Source organism: Podarcis bocagei, assembly GCF_964188305.1.
Source record: "Podarcis bocagei genome assembly, chromosome: 7".
NCBI lineage: Eukaryota > Metazoa > Chordata > Lepidosauria > Squamata > Lacertidae > Podarcis > Podarcis bocagei.
Genome location: NC_138132.1, coordinates 29,674,120 through 29,699,903, shown reverse-complemented (window position 1 = coordinate 29,699,903; position 25,784 = coordinate 29,674,120). Strand labels below are relative to the sequence as shown.

Genomic DNA, 25,784 nt, shown 5'->3' with positions numbered 1-25,784 from the left:
CCATGCTTGTTCCCACTCTATTCTGCCCAATGGTCCAAATAACTATTGTGATTAATAGTCATCAATGGCCCTTGGGGGTCATAGAAGCATAGAGTTGGAAGGGACCCCGAGGATCATCTAGTCCAACAAAATGAAACTGTCCCATATCTGCCACCCATCAATTGGTCTGATCCTCAATTATTACTTTTTAATGTCCCCTCAAAGCTACTGACTGTCACAACTTTGCAAAGGAGTGTTTTCCTCTATTGGTTCTGAATCTACTGCCAGTTAATTGCACTAGGTGAATCCGAGCTCTATTACTGGGGGCCTCAGTACATGTCTGGACTCCAGTCAGAATGGGATTCTCAACTAAGAAGCTCATAATTGTGGAAAGAGGGGAAATGGAGTTTCCCCCAGTGCAGCACAAAACACTGAAGTCAAAAGCCTGCTAAGGAAAACATGGATCTTTTCCTCATGGGACAGCAAGTATTTTACATGTGCGTTGTGTGATGCCACCAATCAGCTTTCTTGCTAACACTTGTTGTTTAATTCTCAAAGCTTTATTTGTTGTTGCATATCTCGGCCAGTAGGAATAACGTAGCATTGATTAAAATCACATTTTACTGAAGGTCATTTATGCCTTTGACGGCAAAGCATAATTTTCCAAGTACTGCTTTTCCAAGTAGATATGGCCTCTGCGTATGTGTGTCTTCTTCTTAAGGGAAGATGGCAGCTAGCAGTGCTCCACCAGCTGTCAATGCAGCTGTGGTAGCGGTGGACAGCCCAGCAGCACCTAGAAGATGATTAAGGCACACCATTATTGTGATGAAGAGCTCAAGGTGGGGAGACTGGCTCTGCCAATCATGTGGTTCTTGTCCTGAGAGCAGCAGACATACCGACTGACTGAAGCACGGCAACAGCGCTCCAAGCTGCTACTCCTCCACCATTGGCGATGGCCGCTGCCGACATCATTTTTGCAGCCAGAGAGCCAGTTAGAATTCCAGCTGCAGTGAAGCCTGCTGCTCCCAGTGCTACTGGGACACCAATTGTGGCCACTGCTGCAAGAAAAGAGAATTAGGAATATGTTACATGATAGAAGCCTTAAATCTAAATTGGCTAGACCACAGTGCTTAACCGTCTTGGCTGTGGGTCCTAGGAGACCTTGCAGGCCTTTTCCCACCTGGCCTGGGATGGTGGGGCCCTGACTGACAGACTCTAATTTCAAAAGCTAAGGCTCTTGGGCTGGGGTATTTAGGGCAGTGGTTTCCAATTGGGGGTGTGTGTGGTCTGTTGCACCCCCCCTGAGAGAACTTGCTTATCTTTCTAATTGGGGAGTGAAAGCCATCTGTGGATCATTGAGCCTCCACGCACTATCAGGGAAAGTTGCTGGATGGCAAGAGAGTAGGGATTGGGGGAAAACTTCTGACATCATTTTATGGCTCTTGTAATTGGTACAAGGAGAGAGTGAGAATGCAAATTGCTTGCTCCATGGGGCGAATTCATGGACAAAAGGGGAAGCAGCTCCTGGTTGCTTATCATCTAAAATAGGCTTCCTCAAACTTGGCCCTCCAGATGTTTTGAGACTATAATTCCTGTCAGGGCTGCCACTCAGTCCCAGCTCACATAGGACCACTCATCTTTCCTTCGTATTCCTCCCCCTCGCTCTCTGTCTCCTCCCTTCTCTGCCTCTCTGCTCCTGAACCCCTGACATCCATCCCCCCCTCGAAGCCCCCCCTTCCCCCCTCCCCACTTTCAAGGGTGGTTGCTGGGTGCTCCATCATCACAGGAGTGAATGCCGGATACAGTTCGCTCCTCGTCGCTGGCCGCCAACTGAAGACCTCCGAGTCTTCCTCCTCGCGTTCGTCAACGTTGAGCTGCTCCGCCTCCATTTCAGTGCCGCCGTGCTCGAAACCGAGATCCTCCCCGCACACGTCCATGTCAGTCTCTGCGTCGGTCGCTTGACCTGGCATCTCCAGCCACCTCCGGCGCCACTGCTCCTCTGGCCGATCGTCCCACCAATACGAGGTGTCGGACGCCGAACCCTCCGGTGACCCCTCTGGGGAACGTGTGCGCTGTGCGGGCTCCCCGTCCGAGTCGAAGCCATGGAACGTGCTGGAGGAAAGTGTGGGCGTGAACAACCAGTCGTCGAAGAAGCCTGCTGGCATGGGTCTGTGTGGGAAAAGGGCATGAAACTCGTCCTTGAGCAGGGGTTCCTCCAAAGCGTAGTCTGGCACCCAGCTATTAGCACTTGCCCGGGTGCCCTGTCTGGCTAGGAGGTATTCCACTCCGTCTTCCCCCCATCTGGAGTCCAAAATCTCCGTGACTTCGTTGATGGGGTCCTGCTGTGGCAATCTTCCCGCCTCCGTCCGCTCCTGAGACGGACTCGGTGCTGTCCCTGGTTCCTGGAACCTGTGAGGTGTCCTGTAGGGAGTGAGCACCGACCTGTGGAACACCGGATGCATCCTGGAACCCTCCGGTAGCACCAGCCTGAAAGCTACTGGGTTGATCTGCGCTTCGACTTGGTATGGACCGAGTTGCTTGTGCCCCAACTTCTTTTTGGCTAACGATCTGGTCGGCACTGCGTGGGCTGCCAACCAGACCCAGTCTCCCACTCGGATCTCTTCGCCAACCCGCCTGTGCTTGTCCGCTTGCACCTTGTATGCGTGCTTCGCTAGCTCCAGCTGCCGTCGGAGTTGATCGTGGACCTCCTGCAACTCAGACGCGAAAGCGTCCGCCGTCTGCGGTTCCCCTTCCCCCACTCTGTCCAGTCCCGGGAAGGTTCTGGGATTCCTCCCATTGTTGGCGAAGAACGGCGTCACCCCTGTGGACACGTGCTTCGTGTTGTTGTAGGCGAACTCGGCGAGCGGCAGGTAATCCACCCACGTCGCCGGCTGTTGATTGGCATAGCATCTCAGGTACTGCTGCATGATGGCATTGACCCTCTCCGCTTGCCCGTTGGTCTGTGGGTGTCTCGCTGATGTCAGGTTGATCTTGACGTTCAGGAAGCCCATCAGCTTCTGCCAGAAATTCGAGATGAACTGGCGACCGCGGTCGGACAGTATAGACCGCGGCAGCCCGTGCACTTTGAACACGTGATCTATGAACAGTTTGGCTGTTTGTTCTGCCGTGGCTACCTTCGCACACGGTATGAAGTGTGCCATCTTGGTGAACAAGTCCACCACCACTAGTACAGCTGTCTTGCCTCTCGAGCTGGGTAGATCCGTGACAAAGTCCAGGGCCACCCTCTCCCACGGTTCAAACGGCGTTTGCAGCGGTTCCAGCAGTCCCGCCGGTGGTTTGTGCACCGGCTTGGCCCTCTGGCAGGTGTTGCACCTCGCGACGTAGTCCGCGACTTCCCCTCTCAGTCTGGGCCACCAAAAGTCCCTTGCGACTAGTTCCACCGTTTTTTCCGTGCCAAAGTGCCCGGCCGTGGGTGCGTCGTGCAACTGCTGCAGTACCTTGGCGCGAAGTTCATCTCCCGGCACGTAGATGGCCCCTTTACGTAAGAGCAAGCCGTCCCGTATCTGGAACTCGTCGCTCTTCGCCGTGCCCTTGTGCACCTCGGCCATCTTCGCCTGCGCGAATGAGTCGTCCTGCAACGCCCGCCGCACCGCATCCAGGTCTACTGTGGCTGAAGCGCACGCCCACGCTGTTGGCGCGAAGATGTGCATGGCTGCCACTGGCGTCGCCTCCTCGAGGTATTGCGGTTTGCGGGACAGTGCATCCGCCATGATGTTGGTGTCGCCTGGGACGTACTCTATTCGGAAATCGAAGTCAGCAAAGAACTCCGCCCAACGTATCTGCCTCTGGTTCAGGAACTTCGCCGTGCGCCAGTGCTCCAGATTCTTGTGGTCCGTGCAGACCTGCACCGTGTGCTTGGCGCCGATCAGGAAGTGTCTCCACGCCTTGAAGGCTGCATGAATGGCAAGCAACTCCCTGTCCCAGATGGTGTAGTTCTGCTCCGACTTGCTGAGCTTTCTGGAGTAGAACGCTCCCGGCCTCCAGACCCCCTGTGGGTCCCTCTGCAGCAGGACAGCTCCCACTGCTCTATCGGACGCGTCTGTCTCTACCCGCATCGGTCTGCTGGGGTCGATATGCAGCAGTTGCTCTTCCGACGCGAAGAGACGCTTGAGTGCCTGAAAGGACTGCTCCGCCTGCTCCGTCCAGATGAATTTCTTTTTCTTGGAGCTTAGCGTGTCCGTAATAGCCGCCGTCTGCATCGCGAACCCTTTGATAAACTTGCGATAGAAGTTGGCGAAGCCGACAAACCGCTGGACCTCCTTCCGGTTGCGCGGGCTCTTCCAATCCAACACCGCCCGAACCTTGGCGCTGTCCATGGCTAGCCCCTTGTCCGACAACTTGTAACCCAAGAAATCCACCTCCGTCGTGTCGAACTGGCACTTCTCCAGTTTGGCGTACAGTCTATGCTGCTGCAACCTCTCCAGCACCTCCCGAACGTCTTGGTCATGCGCTTGCTGCGACTCGGAGAATATCAGGATGTCATCCAGAAAGCAGACGCACTTCTTGTAGAGGAGTCCCGCCAACACATGATGCATGAAAGCTTGAAAACAGTGAGAACCGTTTTGCAATCCAAACGGCATCACTCTGTACTCGTAGGTGCCCAGAGGCGTGAACATGGCTGTCTTCCACTCATCGCCCTCCCTCATGCGGATGAGATTGTACGCCCCTCGCAGGTCCAACTTGGTAAACACGCGTCCCTTGCGCACCGTCGCCAGTAGGTCGTCAATCCTGGGCATGGGGAAATCAGAGGGCTTGGTCATCTTGTTCAAGAGGCGAAAATCCACCACCAGCCTTTTTTGGGGCGTGTCCTTCTTCTTCACAAAGAAAACAGGACTGCCCCCTACTGCTCTGGACTCCCGGATGAAACCGCGCTCCAAATTGTGATCTATGAACTGTTTGAGTTCCTGTAGTTCATCCTCAGACATGGAATACAGCTTCCCCTTCGGTAGCGTCGCCCTTGGTAGGAGGTCAATCTTGCAGTCATATTGCCTGTGCGGTGGTAACTTGTCTGCCTCCTTCTCGCAGAAGACCTCCAGAAAGTCTGCGTATTTGTGGGGGACTGCTTGCAACGTTCCCAACTGCAGTTGTGATTCCTCCTCCTCTCCCTCCTGTCCGGGCAGGATGCAGTGTTCTGCGCAGTAAGAGGAGCCGAAGATCAGCTGTCGCTGGTACCAAGCCAGTGTCGGACTGTGCCTGTCCAGCCAACTCATGCCCAACACAATGGGTGTGTCCGACAGTCGGGTGACGTTAAAACTGATGACTTCCCTGTGGTTGCCAAGGCGCATCACCATTGGCGGCGTTTGCTTCACCACCTGCCCCCCCAGCAACTCCCTGCCATCCACTGTGACGACTTGCAGGGGCAGAGTGGCCGGTAATAGCTGTATAGCGTGCTGCTCCACAAAATCCTGTGCTATAAAGTCTGCGTTGCTTCCAGAATCCACAGAAAGCGGCACTTCGATAGTGACGCCATCGGGCAGCTGGAGAGATGCTGTGAGTTGCACTACTGGTTTGGGTGGGAGGGGGTCCGTGGGTTGCAAGATCGCTGGGGACTGCTTCAGTGATGCGTCTGGCTGGGCCCCAGTGCCTCTGTCTCCAGCCAGACATCGTCGTTTCCCTGCTGGTGTTCGCTGTGTTGCGTGGCCGCTTTCACCGTTGCGGAGGCTGCAGTGTGCTTGGAGCTCCTCTGGGGACACTCTTTCGCCAAGTGTTGAGAGCTGTCGCATATATAACACTTCCTGGTCCCTCTAGGAGGTTTAGTCTTGACTGCCGCCGGTGCAGGGGCTCTGGTAGCTGACTGAGCCCTGGCGCCTCCCACCTCCATAGGTTCCACTCCCCCTCCTGGCGGAGGTGTGGATTGCGCACGCGCAGCTTCCCTGGGAACGAAAGAGAAACTTCTCGCTGCTTCGCGCCCTCCACGTCCTTCGTCTCTGCACCATGGACGTTCTTCCAGCCTCACCCCCACAGTCAGCGCCCTTTGGACCACCTCCTGCGTGCTCCGGGGCCTCTCCCCCCTCGCAATTTCGTCTTTTAACAGCACTGCTCAAACCCTCCCAGAATAGGTCTCTGACTGGGGGCGAATCCCGGTCCCATTCCAAGGCACTGACCAGCGCAAAAAAGCGGGCGTGATACTGGCGTACGCTCGCCCTCCCTTGTTTCAGTCCATGAATCTCCCGTCGGGCAAGATCCACGTCAATGGTAGATAAAAAGCACGCATCCATCGCTTTGATAAAGGCATCTGCATTCTGAAGCGCCGGATCTTTATCCCTCCACAAATTGCGTAGCCACGCTTTAGCATCCCCATGCAAATGGGATAGTATAAACCCCACTTTCTCTTCCTCATCCCTAAAGTCTTTCGCCAGCAGTTGCAGTGCGCACATTACGTCTGCTCGAAAATTGGGGTACTGTTGTAAATTCCCATCGAAGTGAGCCACAAGCCCTCCTGCTCTCCGTGCCAACCCAACCCCCTCCGGTCTGGGTCCTGGCTGCCCATGCTTAACCAATGCTTCAAACCTGGCGTGGAGATCTCTGTAGGCGGCTGCCGCATCCTCCTCCCTTTTCTTGGATGCCTGTACCTCCGCGTTCAATTGGGTCACTGCCTGTTGCAGCGCTGAAATTTTCTCTGCTTCCGTCATCTCTGCCAACCGTTGTGAGCTCGCTCCCAAACACCAATTTCCTCCTCTCGCTGCTTCTGCCTCCGCTGCGAGGTATCAGGTGTCCGAAGCTTTAATGAGACGGGTCTTACTGTCAGGGCTGCCACTCAGTCCCAGCTCACATAGGACCACGTTAGCCAGCGTTCAGGTTAAAAGAGTCTTTATTGGATTACAGGTTCCATTTCCAAACTACAACGTGCAGCCCTACTTCTTCTAGGTCAGACCGGCGAAGACCCGTCTGAGTCTCCGCCTCTAGCACACCAGCTTAATACCCTAGCCTTGCTCCACCTCCTGCGCCTTTCCTTCCGTCTCTGGGTCCTTCTGCCCCCCGGGGTCTCTTCTTTCCTACTCTCTTCTGACGCGGACCCCCCTGACCCTTCCGCCTCCTTGCGGCGGGCTTTGGGACCTGGCTCACTCTCTGGGCTGCTTACTGCGCCAGCTTCCGCTACATTTGAACTTGGCGCGCGCGCCCAACTCTCAACCTTCCTCTTGATCGTTTCGTCGCTCCCCGAGGTGGGCGTGACTACTCCTGACTCATGCCCTCCCTCCTTCTGAAAGCCTCCGGAACCCGATATCTGGTCCCCTTTCTCCCCGCTGCTCCCGGCTGGGTACGTGGGTCCCGATCTCCAACTGCTGCTCTCTGATTCCTCTCTGGACCCTTCTTCCTGGGGTGTCCCCCTGCTTTCCCCCCTTGCTCTGACCGCTGGCGCTCCCTTCTGGAAATCCTCGGACTCACTGGATAAGCTCGGCGATCTCGGTTCGTCATCCCCACTCATCTTTCCTTCGTATTCCTCCCCCTCGCTCTCTGTCTCCTCCCTTCTCTGCGTCTCTGCTCCTGAACCCCTGACAATTCCCATCATCCCTGACCACTGGTCCTACTAGCTAGGGATCATGGAAACACTCTTCTTCATCCTGGAGAAGAGTGACTAGTGGGGTGCCACAGGGTTCTGTCTTGGGCCCGGTCTTATTCAACATCTTTATCAACGACTTGGATGATGGACTCAAGGGCATCCTGATCAAATTTGCAGATGACACTAAACTGGGAGGGGTGGCTAACACCCCAGAGGACAGGATCACACTTCAAAACGACCTTGACAGATTAGAGAACTGGGCCAAAACAAACAAGATGAATTTTAACAGGGAGAAATGTAAAGTATTGCACTTGGGCAAAAAAATTGAGAGGCATAAATACAAGATGGGTGACACCTGGCTTGAGAGCAGTACATGTGAAAAGGATCTAGGAGTCTTGGTTGACCACAAACTTGACATGAGCCAACAGTGTGACGCGGCAGCTAAAAAAGCCAATGCAATTCTGGGCCTCATCAATAGGAGTATAGCATCTAGATCAAGGGAAGTAATAGTGCCACTGTATTCTGCTCTGGTCAGACCTCACCTGGAGTACTGTGTCCAGTTCTGGGCACCACAATTCAAGAAGGACACTGACAAACTGGAACGTGTCCAGAAGAGGGCAACCAAAATGGTCAAAGGCCTGGAAACGATGCCTTATGAGGAACGGTTAAGGGAGCTGGGCATGTTTAGCCTGGAGAAGAGGAGGTTAAGGGGTGATATGATAGCCATGTTCAAATATATAAAAGGATGTCACATAGAGGAGGGAGAAAGGTTGTTTTCTGCTGCTCCAGAGAAGCGGACATGGAGCAATGGATCCAAACTACAAGAAAGAAGATTCCACCTAAACATTAGGAAGAACTTCCTGACAGTAAGAGCTGTTCGACAGTGGAATTTGCTGCCAAGGAGTGTGGTGGAGTCTCCTACTTTGGAGGTCTTTAAGCAGAGGCTTGACAACCATATGTCAGGAGTGCTCTGATGGTGTTTCCTGCTTGGCAGGGGGTTGGACTCGATGGCCCTTGTGGTCTCTTCCAACTCTATGATTCTATGATTCTATGATTCTATCTTTGCTAATTGGGGAGTGAAAGCCATCTGTGGATCATTGAGCCTCCATGCACTATCAGGGAAAGTTGCTGGATGGCAAGAGAGTAGGGATTGGGGAAAAACCTCTGACATCATTTTATGGCTCTTGCAATGGGTACAAGGAGAGAGTGAGAATGCAAATTGCTTGCTCCATGGGGCGAATTCATGGACAAAAGGGGAAGCAGCTCCTGGTTGCTTATCATCTAAAACAGGCTTCCTCAAGCTTGGCCCTCCAGATGTTTTGAGACTATAATTCCCATCATCCCTGACCACTGGTCCTGCTAGCTAGGGATCATGGGAACTGTAGGCAAAAAACAGATGTCATCAAGCCAGACTTTCATTGTGAACTCCACCATTTCCAATGACGTGCAAGCTTCATTCATGCTGCTACAAGCAAAATAATTACCCAAACTTCCCCAACTGGAAATCCAGATTACTTACTGAAGCCGGCTGCACCTCCAAGAACTACAGCTACTGAAAGAGAGACTTGTTTTAATAAGTTATAATGGATCTCAAGTACATATACAGTCATACCTTGGTTTACGAACGCTGCTGGTTGCGGGTTTTCAGGTTGCAGACCGCGCCGAACCCGGAAGTACCGGAACGGGTTACTTCCGGGTTTTGGCCATCATGCATGCGCAGAAGCACAAAATGACATCATGCGCATGCACAGAAGCTTTGGATTGCATCATGCGCGTGCGCAGACGCGGCACTTCAGGCTAGGATCACTGCGGGTTGCGAACGTGCTCGCAACCAGAGGTATGACTGTAAAATGCAAAAAGGCATCAGGTGAGCTACAACTGTGATGGGCATGTTTGTCAGTTTAAGTTACTTTCTGTTCCTCATGTTTTCCAGTCTTAGGTTCAGTTCACATTTCCATATCAGCTTGATTTAAAAGCAAATGCAAACAAATTCTCATGAAAATTTACCAACATTTCAATGCTGATTTCTCCTAATATATACATTTTTATGCAATATTCCTTAGTGCACACATTTCCCCCCCAAAGCAATTTCTCTAAAACAATACATTTTTCAAAATGTTATTTTTACTAATCTACACATTTTTAACACATTAATGCCATAGTGTCAACAGATCCTAACGGTGAAGCATGCTTCCAATTTTAATCTGCGCTGAGTGGGGGTGGAGGTGAGGAGAGTTTGTGACACTGACTGAGAGTTTGAGACAACTGCTTTGGACTGTAAGGTTACAGTTACCCAATCCCCAAGAAAGTAAACAGGCTCTCTTACCTGGATTAACCATGCTGGCTTCCTAAAGACCTGTATAGAGGTGCCAGAAACTCTTGTTAGGATAATGCAGTGTACAATTGTGTGATAAACTCTGGAACTCAATCCCACAGAAGGCAGTGACGGCCACCAACTTTGGGTGGCTTTAAAAGAGGACTGGACAAATTCACAGAGGACATGGCTATCAGTGGCTACAAGCCACAATGGCTGTGCTCTGCCTCCAGTTCAGAGACTGCAATGCTTCTGAATACCAGTTGCTGGAAACCACTGGAGTTGCGATGGAGGGTTTTCCAGATGCATCTAAATGGCCATTGTGAAAACTGGATTCTAGACTAGATGGACCATTGGCTTGATCCGGCAAGATTTTATGTTCTTAACTAACAACCACTCAGACTCCCACTGCGTCCAGAACCCACTCGCACATTATGCCACTGCACTGTTAAACTGATTTGCTTAAAACAATTCCCAAGGTGGGAAACTGCTGTGTTAATTCTTTTTCACAGCAAAAGCAACCAAGAGTCTCATGATAACATAAAGACTAGCAAATTATATTCAGCATAAGCTTCCATGAGTTAAAAAAGGACTCTGGTTCATGGGTGTAGCGTGGGGGGCAGCCCCCCCGATGAAGTAAAACAATATACTGTAAATTCTTAACTAACTGACCAATCATGTCGGTTCTGCCCCCCTAAGAAAAGTCCTGACCCCCCCAACCAAATCCTGCCCCCCCCACAAAGATCCTGGCTACGCCCATGAGCTGGTTGACAGTATTGTACCACTTTAAATGGTCATCATGGCTTCCCTCAAAGAATACTGGGAACTATAGTTTGTTGAGGGTGCTGAGAGTTGTTAGGAGATCCCTGTTCCTGTTTGAGAGCAACAAGTATCAAAGTGGTTTAACAATCACTCCCTAAATAGTTACAGTGACAATTATCATTCTCTGCTGGTCTCTGTTTCGGGAAGGGACTGCTGCGCTCTGCTGCCCAGGAGGACTCTCCTGTGTGAGTGTCTGAGGGCCCTGCTCCTGCCGCTTACCATCTACCTGGCCCAGGGTGGGGCCTGAAGCCTCACAGGGACTGCTGCGCTCTGCTGCCCAGGAGGACTCTCCTGTGTGAGTGTCTGGGGGCCCTGCTCCTTCCTGCCACTTACCACCTGGCCCAGGGCAGGGCCTGACGGGCCTCAGTAGGACAGTTGCTGTTACTGCTGGAGGGGTGCAGAGTGCTTTTAAAATGTTTTAAATATTTTCTTTTGATTTTTTTGTATGTGGGGTGGTGGTGGGGGTGGGATGGATGTTTATTGGGCCTGGGAATTTGTTTTATTTTATGTTTTTGTAATTTTTACTGTTTTTTGTTTGTATTGTTTTATTGGTGTGTGTTTTTAAGGTGTTATTTTGTTCTTAAGGGAAGGGGTCAGGGCTGCCGGGGAGTAGGTCCCAGCCAACAAAATGGCTGGGGCATGTTCCACGGGGGGGGGGGGGATGCACTGGGACAACCGATCTCAGTGATCACGGGTAGGAGGAGGAGTTACGCTAAGACCAGACCATGTCATTACAGAGGAGGCAGGTTTAGTCGTTGTCTGAGGACTATCCCTGCCTCTGGGTCTGGTCCTGACCGGATAGATACTAGAATCAGCAAGGGATACCCACATGACCTGAAGGTGCTGCTGTGCAATGCCAGGTCAATGATTCATAAGACCACTGCCATCCATGATGTGATCGTGGATGGAGGATTTGACCTGGCATGTGTAACAGAGACTTGGTTGGATGAAGCAGATGGGCCTGTCCTTGCCGCTGCTTGTCCACCAGGTTTCTCTTACGCACAGCAACCCAGGTCATGTGGGCGGGGAGGGGGGGTTGCAGTGATTTTTAGGAAGTCATTAGTTTGCACCAGGCGTCCTATTGGGAAGACCCAGTTTTCCGAGTGCATGTTCTGGAAGTTGGGCAACAGGATTCCTTTTGGTGTACTGACCTCCCCGCTGCACCAAGGATTCCCTGCCCGAGCTGCTTCAGGTTGTGGCGGATGTTCTCCTGGAGACACCTAGCTTGGTTGTCCTAGGGGATTTTAACATCCATGTCGACACGACCTTACAAAGGGCTGCTCGGGACTTTGTGGAAAGCATGGCCTCCATGGGGCTGTCCCTGAATAAGTCTGGCCCAACCCATAGCCGCGGACATGCCTTGGACCTGGTGTTTACCTCTATGGATGTTGGTGATCTGACACTAAGTAAAAGCGAAACGAAAGAAGTGCCATGGTCAGATCACTTCCTGGTGCAACTGGACTTCTCTGTGACCCATCCCCTCTGCAGGGAGGTGGGACCGATTCGGATAGTCCGCCCCCGCCATTTAATGGATCCAAATGGTTTCCAGAGAGTGGTAGGGGATGCTTTATCCCATGTTGATGGCCTTTCAGCCGATTCCCTGGTGGCCTGCTGGAATGTGGAGTTAACCAGGGCTATTGACTGTTTGGCTCCGAAGCGCCCTCTCCGATTGCATGGAGCCCGGGCAGCCCCGTGGTTTTCCAAGGATCTGAGGGCAATGAAACAATCGTTGAGACGTAGGGGTTAACATGACTGCTAAGAACGTGAATTTATTTAAGGATAACTATGAAAAATGTTGGACTGAAGTGAAAAAGGACTTAGAAATATGGTCAAACTTGAAGTTATCACTGTTAGGCCGAATTGCTGTGATAAAAATGAACGTATTGCCAAGGATGCTGTTTCTGTTTCAAACATTGCAAATTTTGGACAAAATGGACTGTTTCAAGAAGTGGCAGAGAGACATCTCTAGATTTGTCTGGCAGGGCAAGAAGCCTCGAATAAAATTTAAGATATTAACAGATGTTAAAGAAAGAGGTGGATTTGCCCTGCCAGAACTTAAACTTTATTATGAATCAGCCGCTTTTTGTTGGCTGAAAGAATGGATGCTTCTTGAAAACACTGATGTGTTGGATTTGGAAGGTTTCAACAATGTATTTGGTTGGCATGCATATCTGTGGTATGATAAGGTTAAAGCACACAAAGCATTTAAAAACCATATTGTCAGAAAAGCACTGTTTAATGTCTGGATAAGATATAAGGACTTGCTAGAAAATAAAACCCCAAGATGGCTGTCACCAATGGAAGCAAAGGCTCCGAAAAAGCTCAATATGGAGGCCAAATTGCCGAAGTATTGGGAAATTCTGGAACAAGAGGGAGACAGATTAAAACTGCAGAGTTTTGAAAAATTAAAAAACAAAGTGCGAGACTGGCTCCATTATTATCAAATAATGGAGGCATATAATTTGGACAAAAAACTAGGCTTCCAGGTGGAAAAATAAAAATTGGAAACAGAATTGTTAGACCCCAAAGTTAAGAATCTGTCAAGAATGTATAACTTGCTGTTGAAATGGAATACTCAGGATGAAACGGTGAAATCTGCTATGATTAAATGGGCACAAGATGTTGGACATAACATTATGATGGCTGACTGGGACCAGTTATGGACCACAGGTATGAAGTTTACGGCATGTAATGCCTTAAAATAGAATTTAATCAAAATGATTTACAGGTGGTACATAACACCAGTCAAGCTTGCAAAAATCTACCATTTGCCCGATAATAAATGCTGGAAATGTAATGAGACTGAAGGTACATTCTTTCACCTTTGGTGGACATGCCCAAGGATTAAGAGTTTCTGGGAGATGATTTATAATGAAATGAAAAAGGTATTTAAATATACCTTCCTGAAGAAACCAGAGGCCTTTCTCCTGGGCATGGTCGGCCAATTGGTGCCAAAGAAGGATAGAACTTTCTTTATGTATGCAACAACAGCAGCAAGAATACTTATCGCAAAGCATTGGAAGACACAAGATCTAGCCATCCGGGAAGAATGGCAGATGAAGCTGATGGACTACATGGAATTGGCGGAAATGACTGTCAGAATCCGAGACCAGGGAGAAGAGTCGGTGGAAGAAGATTGGAAAAAATTCAAAGTATGTTTACAGAAATATTGCAAAATTAATGTATGTTAGAAGGATGCTGGAATGAAGTTATACGGCTTTAGCAGAAATGTCATAAAGAATTAAGCAAAAACAGATTGTCAATGGGCCAAAGTGGAAAATTTAAGGTTAGATTGTGTTAAGATAAATTATAGAACAAAAATTGAGAAAGATGGAAAGGATTTGCTGAAGTAGCTAATTGAACTAGAATACAAAAAAGGGAGGTGTGAGGAGGTCGATGAAACAAGTAAATGAAATGTAAAGATATGGAAATATTGGATGTGTTTTTAAATGTTTTTGTTTTTCTTGTTGTTTTGCTGTATTGTTTTTTGTTTGAGCCAGTGTGGTGTAGTGGTTAAGAGCAGTAGTCTCGTAATCTGGGGAACCGGGTTCGCGTCTCCGCTCCTCCACATGCAGCTGCTGGGTGACCTTGGGCAAGTCACACTTCTTTGAAGTCTCTCAGCCCCACTCACCTCACAGAGTGTTTGTTGTGGGGGAGGAAGGAAAAGGAGAATGTTAGCCGCTTTGAGACTCCTTAAAGGGAGTGAAAGGCGGGATATCAAATCCAAACTTTTTATTTCTGATGTATTATAAGGTTTTGTTTTGTTTAACTTTTTATTGTTTCTTTCTTCTTTTTTCTGTAACTATTAAACCTATAATAAATAGCATTAAAACAACAACAACAATCGTTGAGACGGCTAGAGCGCCGGTGGCGGATAACTCATTCCGAATCTGACCGGACACAGGTTAGAGCTCAACGTCGAGCCTACCAAGTGGCGATAGCGACAGCGAAGAAGACTTTCTTCGCCGCCTCTATTGCATCTGCAGAAAAAAGCAGCATGAGACTTTTTCAGGTGGTTCACAATTTAGTGGAACCACCTGCGACATCGGGGCCCAGTACGGGCCACATGATCTCCTGCAATGATTTCGCAAAGTTTTTTGCAGATAAAATCGCGCAGATTCGGGAAGAAGTAGACTCCACCGTGGGAGCAGGGCCAGGGCGGGAGAGTGCTAGAGTCCTGTCTAGTCAAGTTGTGTGGGATCAATTCCAATCTGTTACCTCCGAGGATGTGGACAGGCTGCTTGGACGAGTGAAGCCAACCACCTGTCTCCTGGATCCTTGCCCATCCTGGCTTATAAAAGCTAGCCGGGAAGGACTGGGCGATGGGCTTCGTGGGGTGGTGAATGCTTCCCTCCATGAGGGAGCCTTCCCAGACCCGCTGAAAGAGGCGGTTATTAAACCGCTTCTTAAAAATACATCTTTAGATGCGGCCACGATGGCCAATTATCGCCCAGTCTCAAATCTTCCATTCTTGGGCAAGGTGATTGAGCGAGTGGTTGCTGAACAACTCCAAGCACGCCTGGAAGAAGCGGACCATTTGGATCCCTTCCAGTTGGGATTCAGGCCTCATCATGGGACTGAAACTGCCTTGGTCGCACTGGTTGATGATCTCCGGCGGGCTAGGGACAAAGGTGAGAGCTGTTTCCTAGTTCCGCTGGATCTCTCAGCGGCGTTTGATACCATCGACCATAACATCCTTCTGGACCATCTTGAGGGGCTGGGAGCTGGGGGCACTGTCATACAGTGGTTCCGCTCCTTCCTTCTGTGCCGTGTTCAGAAAGTGGTGGTGGGGGATGAGTGTTCAGACCCCTGGGCTCTCACTTGTGGGGTGCCTCAGGGTTCTGTCCTCTCCCCCATGCTTTTCAACATTTACATGCAGCCACTGGGAGAGATCATCAGGAGGTTTGGGCTGGGTGCTCATCAGTATGCGGATGATACCTCTCTTTTAAATCAGAACCAGTGAAGGCGGTGAAGGTCCTGTGTCAGTGTCTGGAGGCAGTTGGAGGATGGATGGCAGCTAACAGATTGAGGTTGAATCCTGACAAGACAGTAGTACTGTTTTTGGGGGACAGGAGGTGGGCAGGTGTGGAGGATTCCCTGGTCCTGAATGGGGTAACTGTGCCCCTGAAGGACCAGGTGCGCAGCCTGGGAGTCATTTTGGACTCACAGCTGTCCATGGAGGCACAGGTCAAATCTGTATCCAGGGCAGCTGTTTACCAGCTCCATCTGGTACGTAGGCTGAGACCCTATCTGCCTGCAGACTGTCTCGCCAGAGTGGTGCATGCTCTGGTTATCTCCCGCTTGGACTACTGCAATGCGCTCTACGTGGGGCTACCTTTGAAGGTGACCCGGAAACTACAACTAATCCAGAATGCGGCAGCTAGACTGGTGATTGGGAGCGGCCACCGAGACCATATAACACCGGTCTTGAAAGACCTACATTGGCTCCTAGTACGTTTCCGAGCACAATTCAAAGTGTTGGTGCTGACCTTTAAAGCCCTAAACGGCCTCGGTCCAGTATACCTGAAGGAGCGTCTCCACCCCCATCGTTCTTCCCGGACACTGAGGTCCAGCTCCGAGGGCCTTCTGGCGGTTCCCTCATTGCGAGAAGTAAGGTTACAGGGAACCAGGCAGAGGGCCTTCTCGGTAGTGGCGCCCGCCCTGTGGAACGCCCTCCCATCAGATGTCAAAGCGATAAACAACTACCTGACATTCAGAAGACATCTGAAGACAGCCCTGTTCAGGGAAGTTTTTAATATGTGACATTTTAGTGTATTTTTCATCTTTGTTGGAAGCCGCCCAGAGTGGCTGGGTATTCATACCCAGAAGGGCGGGGTATTATTATTATTTCCCTTTACACAATTACCAACTGCCTGGTTTGTTTGTTTTTTTGCATTTTGTTTCCCTCTTGACCTCTCCATACCCTCTGCCTCCCAAGCATTTGTGTACATCATGGGTAGGCAAACTAAGGCCCGGAGCTGGATCCGGCCCAATTGTCTTCTAAATCCGGCCCACGGACAGTCCGGAATCAGCGTGTTTTTACATGAGAAGAATGTGTGCTTTTATTTAAAATGCATCTCTGGGTTATTTCACTGTAAACAAGTGGTACCATACCAAGAACTAACTTAGTTGGTCTTTAAGGTGCTACTGGAAGGAATTTTTTTTATAGTGAAAATAAAGTATATCTATTTCTATTTATGGGGCATAGGAATTCGTTCATTTATTTTTCAAAATATAGTCCGGCCCCCCCCACAAGGTCTGAGGGACAGTAGGCCCGCCCCCTGCTGAAAAAGTTTGCTGACCCCTCGTGTACATCACTTGGCCAATTTAGGATAATTCTGTACATCACTTGGCCAATTTAGGATAATTTAGGATAATTCTGATAAAGTAGTTTAGCAATCAATCCCTCTTCCCAGGGAACTCAGAAAATGGTGTCCTCTTGAGGAATCCTGGGAATTGTAGTTTGTCAGTTTGTAATTAGGTATGCAGATAAGTGCTGGGAAGAGGGTTCCTCGCTCTGTCATCTGTCTGGCAGGAAAATATTCAGAGACAGAATAATTTCTGCAGGCCAGGCTGCTGCTAAAAGACACAAAAGAGCCAGTAAGAAGGACACTGGTGGAAAAAGTTAGTTGGATAAAAAGTTAGTTGGGGGTGAGGGTGGGGGGTGGGTAGCCACATTTTTTTTTGGTGCCTCCAGAGGGGTGTCATTTTTATTTTATTTTATTTTTATAATAATTTTAAGCATTTTTGTTAGGGATTATAGGGAAAGACCTGCCAAAGAAGCTGAAAAACATTTTTATGTATGCGATAACTGTGGCGAGAGTCTTAATAGCACAAGGATGGAAGACTGAGGAAACCCCGACTAAAGAAGCATGGCAAGAGAAATTGATGGATTATGCAGAATTGACACATAAACTACGGGACAAGGATAACTGTGATTTTAAAGAGTAATGGGAACCTTTTACAAAGTACTTAAAGATGCAACAAAGTGAATTGAATTCCTTGGCAGGTTTTGAATAAACTCTCACAAACTTTTTATTGATAATAACTAGTCAGACAAATTAAGGATCTATACAATTTTGTAGCATGCAGAGAATAGCATTTATAGAGAAACCAGAGATTGGAACTGAGGGAAGTCAAGGGGTGGGGTGGGGAGGGTGGGTTGTTTTATGGGAGGGAGGTGGAAAAAATAGGGGGTAATTAAGGATGATATGTTTTAAGATAATATGTTTTGTTTAAATTCCTAATAAAAATTTATTAAAATATATTTTATAATTGAATAATAGCCTCATAATACCAATACCAATTTATAATACAATTAATAATATCAATCATTAAGATACCAAATTATATAATTTAGATAAGGTGGCCCCCAGGTGCTGGAATTGATGATTGGATGATTTTCTTTATTTTTGTGTTCCAAAATCCTACTGATTTCAATTACTTTCTGGTCATAATAATCCCTATCCAGAGGGGCGTCATTGAGGCTCCCAGCCTGCAGGGCTTCAGGGATTAGCTTGCGTGCCCAGCCTTCCTGTTCGTAAGAGAGCAATCCTGATTCACGTTTCCATGCATGTATATTGCTCTTTGCACTCTTATTCCCCACCCACCCCCATCCTCAGTCAGTTTGGCTCTGGCCTTTAATATATAAGAACAATTTTTTTATCTCACAGCTAACCTGCAGCAAAAACATTATAATGCTCTAAATAGATATAAATTATATCCCCTAACACTGTAAAAAAATGCATACTTTTTATTACTTGTTGATATAAGTTATTTTGGATATTCTGTTGTGTAAATTATCTGGGGTTTTTTTTTAAAGCAAAACTTTGTATTCAAATAATATTTTGTCTACTTGTTAGGAACAAATGTGTTGAAATGCTTTTGTGTATGCAAATGCCTATGGCGTGTTTGTGTATGTGCACCAAACTGTGTCTTTGACCTCAGTGAAATAAAGCATAGTTTCACCCCTGAATACTGTACTGTGCTTTTAATATAACCAAATGTAAATTTAAAATGTGCAAACTTACATGATTAAAAATTCATAGTATCAGGAAAACAACCAACAGCCACCAGGTTATACTCAGGTGAAGTAAAGAACGTCCTCACAGCCAAAGAGTTAATCTTTAGAATTTCCTACCTAACATTGCCATATGACTTTAATCCAGAAATTTAACAAGCGGCTGCCAATTATATGAGGAGTCGGCTTGTTTCAATCTATCCTATATATGTTGCATTAAGTTAACAAATTGCTAACAATATGAACAATTGTATGTATTAAGTTACCTCTCACCAGATTTTCTTTTCTTAAACGAAGGTATTGTTGCTTTTAAAAAGGCATTCAGGGACTTCCGGGGGCGGCGCGAAACTGTAATGGCGGTCCTCTTCGGGCTCTGAAGAGGGGCTCCGCGGAAAAGGGTCGTTCGCTGCGGCATAGCGACGACCCATTAAGATAAACCACGGGTAGAGTGAGCCCGTGGCCGTGGGACTCGGCGGGCACCAGAAGCTGCTCCGAAAGCACAGAAGGGACCCCGTAAGGAGACCCGGAGTGAAGGAGGGGTAGCGGTGCTGTGAGTTCATCGCTCTTTCCGCGGAAGCGAAGCCGCGCGGCTGTTACAGATGAGCGCTGATCCTTCTTCCTAAAATCAACGCTAAACTGCAAGCAACATACCCGTGAGTAAAGGGGTTTAAAATTTGGCAAAAGAAATTCGGCTAATTTGGCTGAAAGCGGGAGACGAGAAAAGGGAAGTCCGTCTTCCGACATTGCTGACAAGATCAAAGCAAAGCTTTTAGAAACGGAAGCATTTGAAACGGGACTTTGGGAAGTTTAAACTTTTTCGTGCTACAAAATCTGCCTATTTTATTGATCTGAAGGTGGAAATGGACATTGACTAAAAGAAGCAGCAGATGGTCACTTTCCTCCTATCTTTTTTCTTCTTTGGGCTGTATTTTTAAAGAGCCAGATTGTCGGGCTGCCAGAGAGAGAGACTGTGTCAAACTGCGGAAACAGTTGCAAACTGTGCTAGAAAGTAATTGTTACATTTGAGCAGAAAAGTCTGATTGGGATACTGTTACAAGCACCTTTTGTGGAACTCTGTCGATTTATAAAAGGTGCTTTGGGAGATCTTGAATTTATGAAGGGACTTTTGGATTAATGAATTTACTGTTCTGAAACAATTTGGAGCTTTAATGGCGGATTACTTCCTTCTTTGTCTTTGAAACCGGGTGGCACTCCCCCTACAGGGCTTTCGGATTATAAAATCCTGGGAACTGACTTTTGTTTTGAATTCCATCTCACTGGCTGTTTACTCCTGAATTTGTCTTTCCCATGGAACAATAGACAATTTGACCTTGAACATTGACAGATGTGTAATGAGTGGTGCAGGGAGAACAAGAGCGTCTAAAGCAAAGGAATCTAAAGAGGCTAAGGAAAAAGAAAAGGAAAAGGAAAGAAGACCAGCACAATTTGTACAAACAACATTGACCCAAGGACGCCGATCGTCGGTTCCAGCTGTACTGGTGTCTCATAGAGAACAAGGGGAAATAACTGAGAAGTCCACTGAGGAAGATATGGCAGCAGGTGGGTCAGACACACTATTAAAACAAATATTGGAGCAACTATCAAGTTTAAATCAGAAGGTGGACGATCAGTCTGTGAAGATAGATAAAGCAACTTCCTCGATCCAAAAACTGACTGACCAAGTTTCCCAGCACACGCAAGCCATAGAGAAATTGCAAGGAGCAACAGCGGAAAATCGAGAATTAGCTGGAGAAGCAATCCAGAAAGTGGGAGTCCTACAAAAAGAGGTTGAAGAAATAAAAGGAGAAGTTAGGCCCCTGCACAAACAGGTGGGTGAACAACAAGTCTATCTGTCAATGGTGGAACTGAAAAATCGTGAGAGCAACATCAAATTGAGAGGTATTCCAGAACTCGAGCAAGGAGACTTGATTGGATACTTAACACAGGAATTCTCGAAGTTCTGGGGTTTAAAGGAAGACACGGATTTTAGGATTGTCTCGGCATACAGATTGGGAAGACTGGTAAGGAAAGACAGATCCAGAGACTGCTTGATAATTTTAAGAACAAAGGAAGAGAGAGACAAGATCCTAGGCCTTCATTTCAAAAAAGCAATTGAAATACAAGACAAAAGAGTGGAAATTTACAGAGATATTCCGAGGCAGCTGCTGGACCTTAGAGCCACCTATACAGAATTAGCAAAATTGCTGAGACACAACGCAATTCCCTATAGGTGGGAGTTTCCACAGGGATTATCCTTCACCTACAAAGAAAGGAAGGTTAAAATAAGAACACCTGAAGATAACCAAAGGTTCCTTCACGATCACGGAGAAGATCTCCAAAAAGGAGCGGATTGGCTTCCAGTTTTACCAGCACCAGCACCGCCCGGAAGTGGGCCAACGCCTATACCTTCGGGATCTGAACAAAAGAAAGACACCCCATCTTAAGAACATCTTAATTAGAACAGGATGTCTCTGCAGCTACTTAGTTGGAACATAAATGGCGGGAATTCTCCGGAAAAAAGGAGAAGGATATTTCATATCCTAAAAAAAGAACAATTGGATGTAATATGTTTGCAAGAAACACATGTGACTAGGCTCCACAGGAAAGTATTAATCAATAAAAGACTTGGCCAAGAATTTATCTCATCAGATAAAGTTAAAAAAAGAGGTGTTGTAATTTATGCAAAGGAGAACCTGTCGCCAAAATTTTTATTTAAAGATGATCATGGAAGAATCCTCGCAATTGAAATCCAAACACAAGGGGAAAAGATTTTGATATTAGGAATCTACGCGCCAAATGATGGAAAATCAGAATTCTACAAGAAGCTGCATGAGACAATGATGGACTATCTGGACTATGCAAATATTATTGTGATGGGAGACATGAATGGGGTGGTGTCTACAAATATGGACAAATCTCAAAATCAAAACTTAACAACAGACGGCAGACTCCCTAAAACTTTCTTTGAGATGACAGACAATATGGACTTGATTGACATTTGGAGGACAAGGAACCCCTTGGGTAAAGAAGGAACTTTCTTTTCTGAGGCCCACTTGTCATGGACACGAATCGACCAAATTTGGATATCCAGAGGGCTGGCTCCGAAAACGAGAAAAGTGGAAATCTGCCCAAAAACCTGCTCCGACCATAATGCCTTAAAAATGGAATTGAGACTTTTCCCAACTGGATCCTTCAGATGGAGAATGAATGACACCTTGCTAAGAGATCAAGAGATTGTTAAGAAGGCCCAAAAAACGCTAAAGGACTACTTTGAAATAAATTTGAATACTACGGTGGAGAAAAGAATAATCTGGGACGCTAGCAAAGCTGTAATGAGAGGGTTTCTGATACAACAGAATACAATAAAGAGAAAATTTTGGAATGGAAAAAAGGAAAAAATTCTAGAGAAAATAAGTGAAGGAGAGAAAAAGCTGAGAACTAATCCGAAGTCAAAGGAGGTGCTAAGAGAGATCAAATTCCATCAAGCACAATATTCGAAATTGATTAATCAAGAGATTGAGTGGAAAATCAAACAAATGAAGCAGAGATCGTTTGAATCAGCAAATAAATGTGGAAAGTTGCTAGCTTGGCAATTGAAAAAAAGACAAAAGCTAAACACGGTCACAAACTTGGAGATTCAAGGAAAAATAGTTCAGAAACCAGAAGAAATAAGAAAGTGCTTCCACAGATATTTCAAAGAACTATATGCACAGGGGCCTCAGAAAGAATCGGAAATAGACCAATTTTTGAGGACAAATGGACTATCCAAAATAAGTCAAGATAAAAGATCAACTCTCAACAGTAAAATAACTCAACAGGAAATTGAAGGTGCCATACAAAATATGCAACTTGGCAAATCTCCAGGCCCAGATGGTCTCACCTCCAAATATTATAAGACTTTGAAGGATTGTTTGATACAACCGTTGCTGGAGGTTTGCAACCAGATTATGGAGGGGAGAAGGGCACCGGAAACGTGGAAAGAAGCATTCATCACATTGATTCCTAAGTCAGAGAAGGAAAAGACTCAGCTTAAGAACTACCGTCCCATCTCACTCCTGAATGTGGATTACAAAATATTTGCAGACATTTTAGCAAGTAGACTTAAAAACGTTTTAAACGAAGTAATTCACAAGGACCAAGCAGGCTTTCTCCCTGGTAGACACATGTCTGATAACACCAGGAACATCATTGATATATTGGAGTTGTTGAGAATTAGAAACACAAGGGCTGCTTTAATCTTTATTGATGCGGAGAAAGCATTTGACAACATTTCTTGGATGTTTATGAAGAAAAACTTGAAGGGGATGGGAGTGGGACGGGGGTTTGAAAATGGACTAGAAGCAATTTATTCAGAGCAAAAAGCCAAGTTGATAGTGAACAATGTGGTGTCGGATGAACTTCTAATTGAAAAAGGGACACGACAGGGGTGCCCTTTATCCCCTCTGCTATTTATCTCTGTTCTGGAGGTATTGCTGAATATGATTAGGGAGGACCAGTTGGTGCAAGGTATAGAGGTCGGAGCGAAACAATACAAACTGAAAGCCTTTGCAGATGACCTAGTTTTGACAGTACAGGAGCCAGTATCTAGCACAAAAAGAGTTTTGGAACTTATCCTGGAGTTTGGTCGGGTGGCGGGATTCAAGTTAAATAAACAAAAAACTAAGGTTTTGGTCAAAAATTTGACATCTACAGAGATAGAGGGGTATCAGAAAGAGACAGAGCTAAGTGTGGTTAAGAAAGTGAAATACCTGGGGGTATATTTGTCCACCAAAAATTTAAATCTTTTTAAAGATAATTATGAAAAATGTTGGTTGGAAATTAAAAAGGATCTGGATATTTGGTCAAGATTGAAACTTACCTTGTCAGGCCGAATCGCAGCTATAAAGATGTGTGTTTTGCCAAAAATGCTGTTCTTATTTCAAACCCTTCAGGTCGTGGACAGAATGGAATGTTTTGGAAAATGGCAGAAGGATATTTCTAAGTTTGTCTGGCAGGGCAAAAAGCCCCGAATAAAATTCAAAATACTAACCGACTCAAAAGAAAGAGGGGGGTTTGCCCTGCCGGACCTAAGGTTGTACTATGAAGCTGCAGCCTTCTGCTGGTTGAAGGATTGGTTCCTGTTGGAAAACACCGATGTCCTAGATCTGGAAGGGTTTGACAACGTGTATGGTTGGCATGCATACTTGTGGTATGACAAGGCGAAGGTGCATAAATTGTTCAAAAACCATATTGTCAGAAAATCAATTTTTGCCGTCTGGACGAAGTACAAGGATTTATTAGAAAGCAAGACCCCGAGGTGGCTATCACCTGTGGAAGCCAAGATTTCAAAAAAAAAACCCAATATGGAGGCCTACTGGCCAAAGTATTGGGAACTGATTGAAAGAGTTGGAGATAATTGGAAGCTCCAAAGCCAGGACAAATTAAAAGGTAAGGTGCGAGACTGGCTACATTATGCTCAAATTCAAGAGGTATTCAAAATGGACAGAAAAGTGGGTTTCCAGTTGGAAAAATCGAAACTGGAGACGGAGTTGCTAGAACCAAAGATTAAGGTACTTTCGAGAATGTATGACTTGCTGCTTAAATGGAACACACAGGATGAGACAGTTAAATCTGCTATGATAAAATGGGCACAGGATGTGGGACACAACATTATGTCTGAAGACTGGGAAAGGTTATGGAACACCGGTATGAAATTCACGGCATGTAGTGCCTTGAAAGAGAACATTATGAAAATGGTATACCGGTGGTACATGACCCCAGTCAAGTTGGCTAAAATATATCATCTTTCTGATAATAAGTGTTGGAAATGCAAGGAGGCAGAAGGGACATTCTTTCACCTCTGGTGGACCTGCCCGAAAGTAAAGGCCTTTTGGGAAATGATACATAATGAGCTGAAAAAGGTATTTAAATATACCTTTTCTAAGAAACCAGAGGCCTTTCTCCTGGGCATGGTGGATCGGAAGGTGCCAAAGAAGGACAGAACCTTGTTTATGTATGCAACCACAGCAGCTAGGATTCTCATCGCTAAGTTCTGGAAAACACCAGATTTACCCACACTGGAGGACTGGCAGACGCAGTTGATGGACTACATGGAGTTGGCAGAAATGACTGGCAGAATCCGAGATCTGAGCGAAGAAACAATGGAGGAGGACTGGAAAAAATTTAAGGACTATTTGCAAAAACATTATAAGTTGTTTGAATGTTAAGATAGCGCACGATTAAGAAATACTATGCTTCTGCATTTTATTTTAAGCAAATGATAAAGTAAGCATTGATGGAAAAAACGAGACATATTTGAAACAAAATATTATGTTTATTAAGAGTCTTAAAATTAAATTACAAATTTTTGAAATTGGTAACATAATATATTTAAAGGTACAATAAGATGGGAAACAAGATAACAAATTGCTGAACTGGTTAGAATAATGAACGCAATGCTGAGAGGATGTGAGGAGGTCCAAAAGTGAAATGCTGAAGGATGTTAAGGAAAGTTTCATAACATTTTTTCTTGTTTTTATTCTTTCTTATACATATATACAAAAAATGTTTCTTGTATCTTGCCATGTAAACAATTTTGTAAATCTATGAAAAGAAACGCAATAAAAAATTTTTTAAAAAATAAAAAATAAAAAAAAATAAAAAGGCATTCAGTATTTGTGTTGAAAACAACCTATTAACAATACTTTAACAGTTAGATCTTTCATTTTAAAAACACCCTTAATGTTGTCTAACAGCAAAACCAGGGGGGCAAGGGAAGCTCACACCCTGCTTTTTCTTTGATTCCTTTTATGATACTTTGTCAAAAACACTACGTATCTTTACCTCCCCACCAAATAAGCTTAAAAGCTACTCAATTCTTGGAAAGTATACATTCTGAGAAGTGATACTTGGTATTGCATATTAAGAAATATTTCTCCGAAATAGAAACATCTCAATATTCAGCTGTTGGGGAAGGAATTGATGGAGTCACCAACTTCCCTTGCTTACCCTTTGGGTAATCCTCCGAGAAGTTCCTACTCACCCACTCCGCTTCTTGCGTATCTGCAGCCACTGCCACCTCTTGTTTATATCCTTCTCTGTAGTGGGGAGAGGCTAGTGACTGACAGCATGCTCCACCAATGTAAACA

At 46.5% G+C, this 25,784-nt stretch overlaps 1 protein-coding gene across 1 annotated transcript; it reads right to left on the bottom strand.

Moving 5' to 3' along the window:
* Window positions 1–517: 517 nt before the first annotated feature.
* Window positions 518–25,784, bottom strand: LOC308592549 (interferon alpha-inducible protein 27-like protein 2A). The gene is made up of 5 exons (XM_081204124.1): window positions 25,645–25,784; window positions 9,828–9,857; window positions 9,021–9,053; window positions 876–1,037; window positions 518–772 (listed from the first exon to the last, which is right to left on the bottom strand). The coding sequence occupies exons 2-5, from the start codon at window positions 9,838–9,840 to the stop codon at window positions 696–698; spliced, it is 285 nt and encodes a 94-aa protein (XP_081060250.1). The 5' UTR covers window positions 9,841–9,857; window positions 25,645–25,784; the 3' UTR covers window positions 518–695.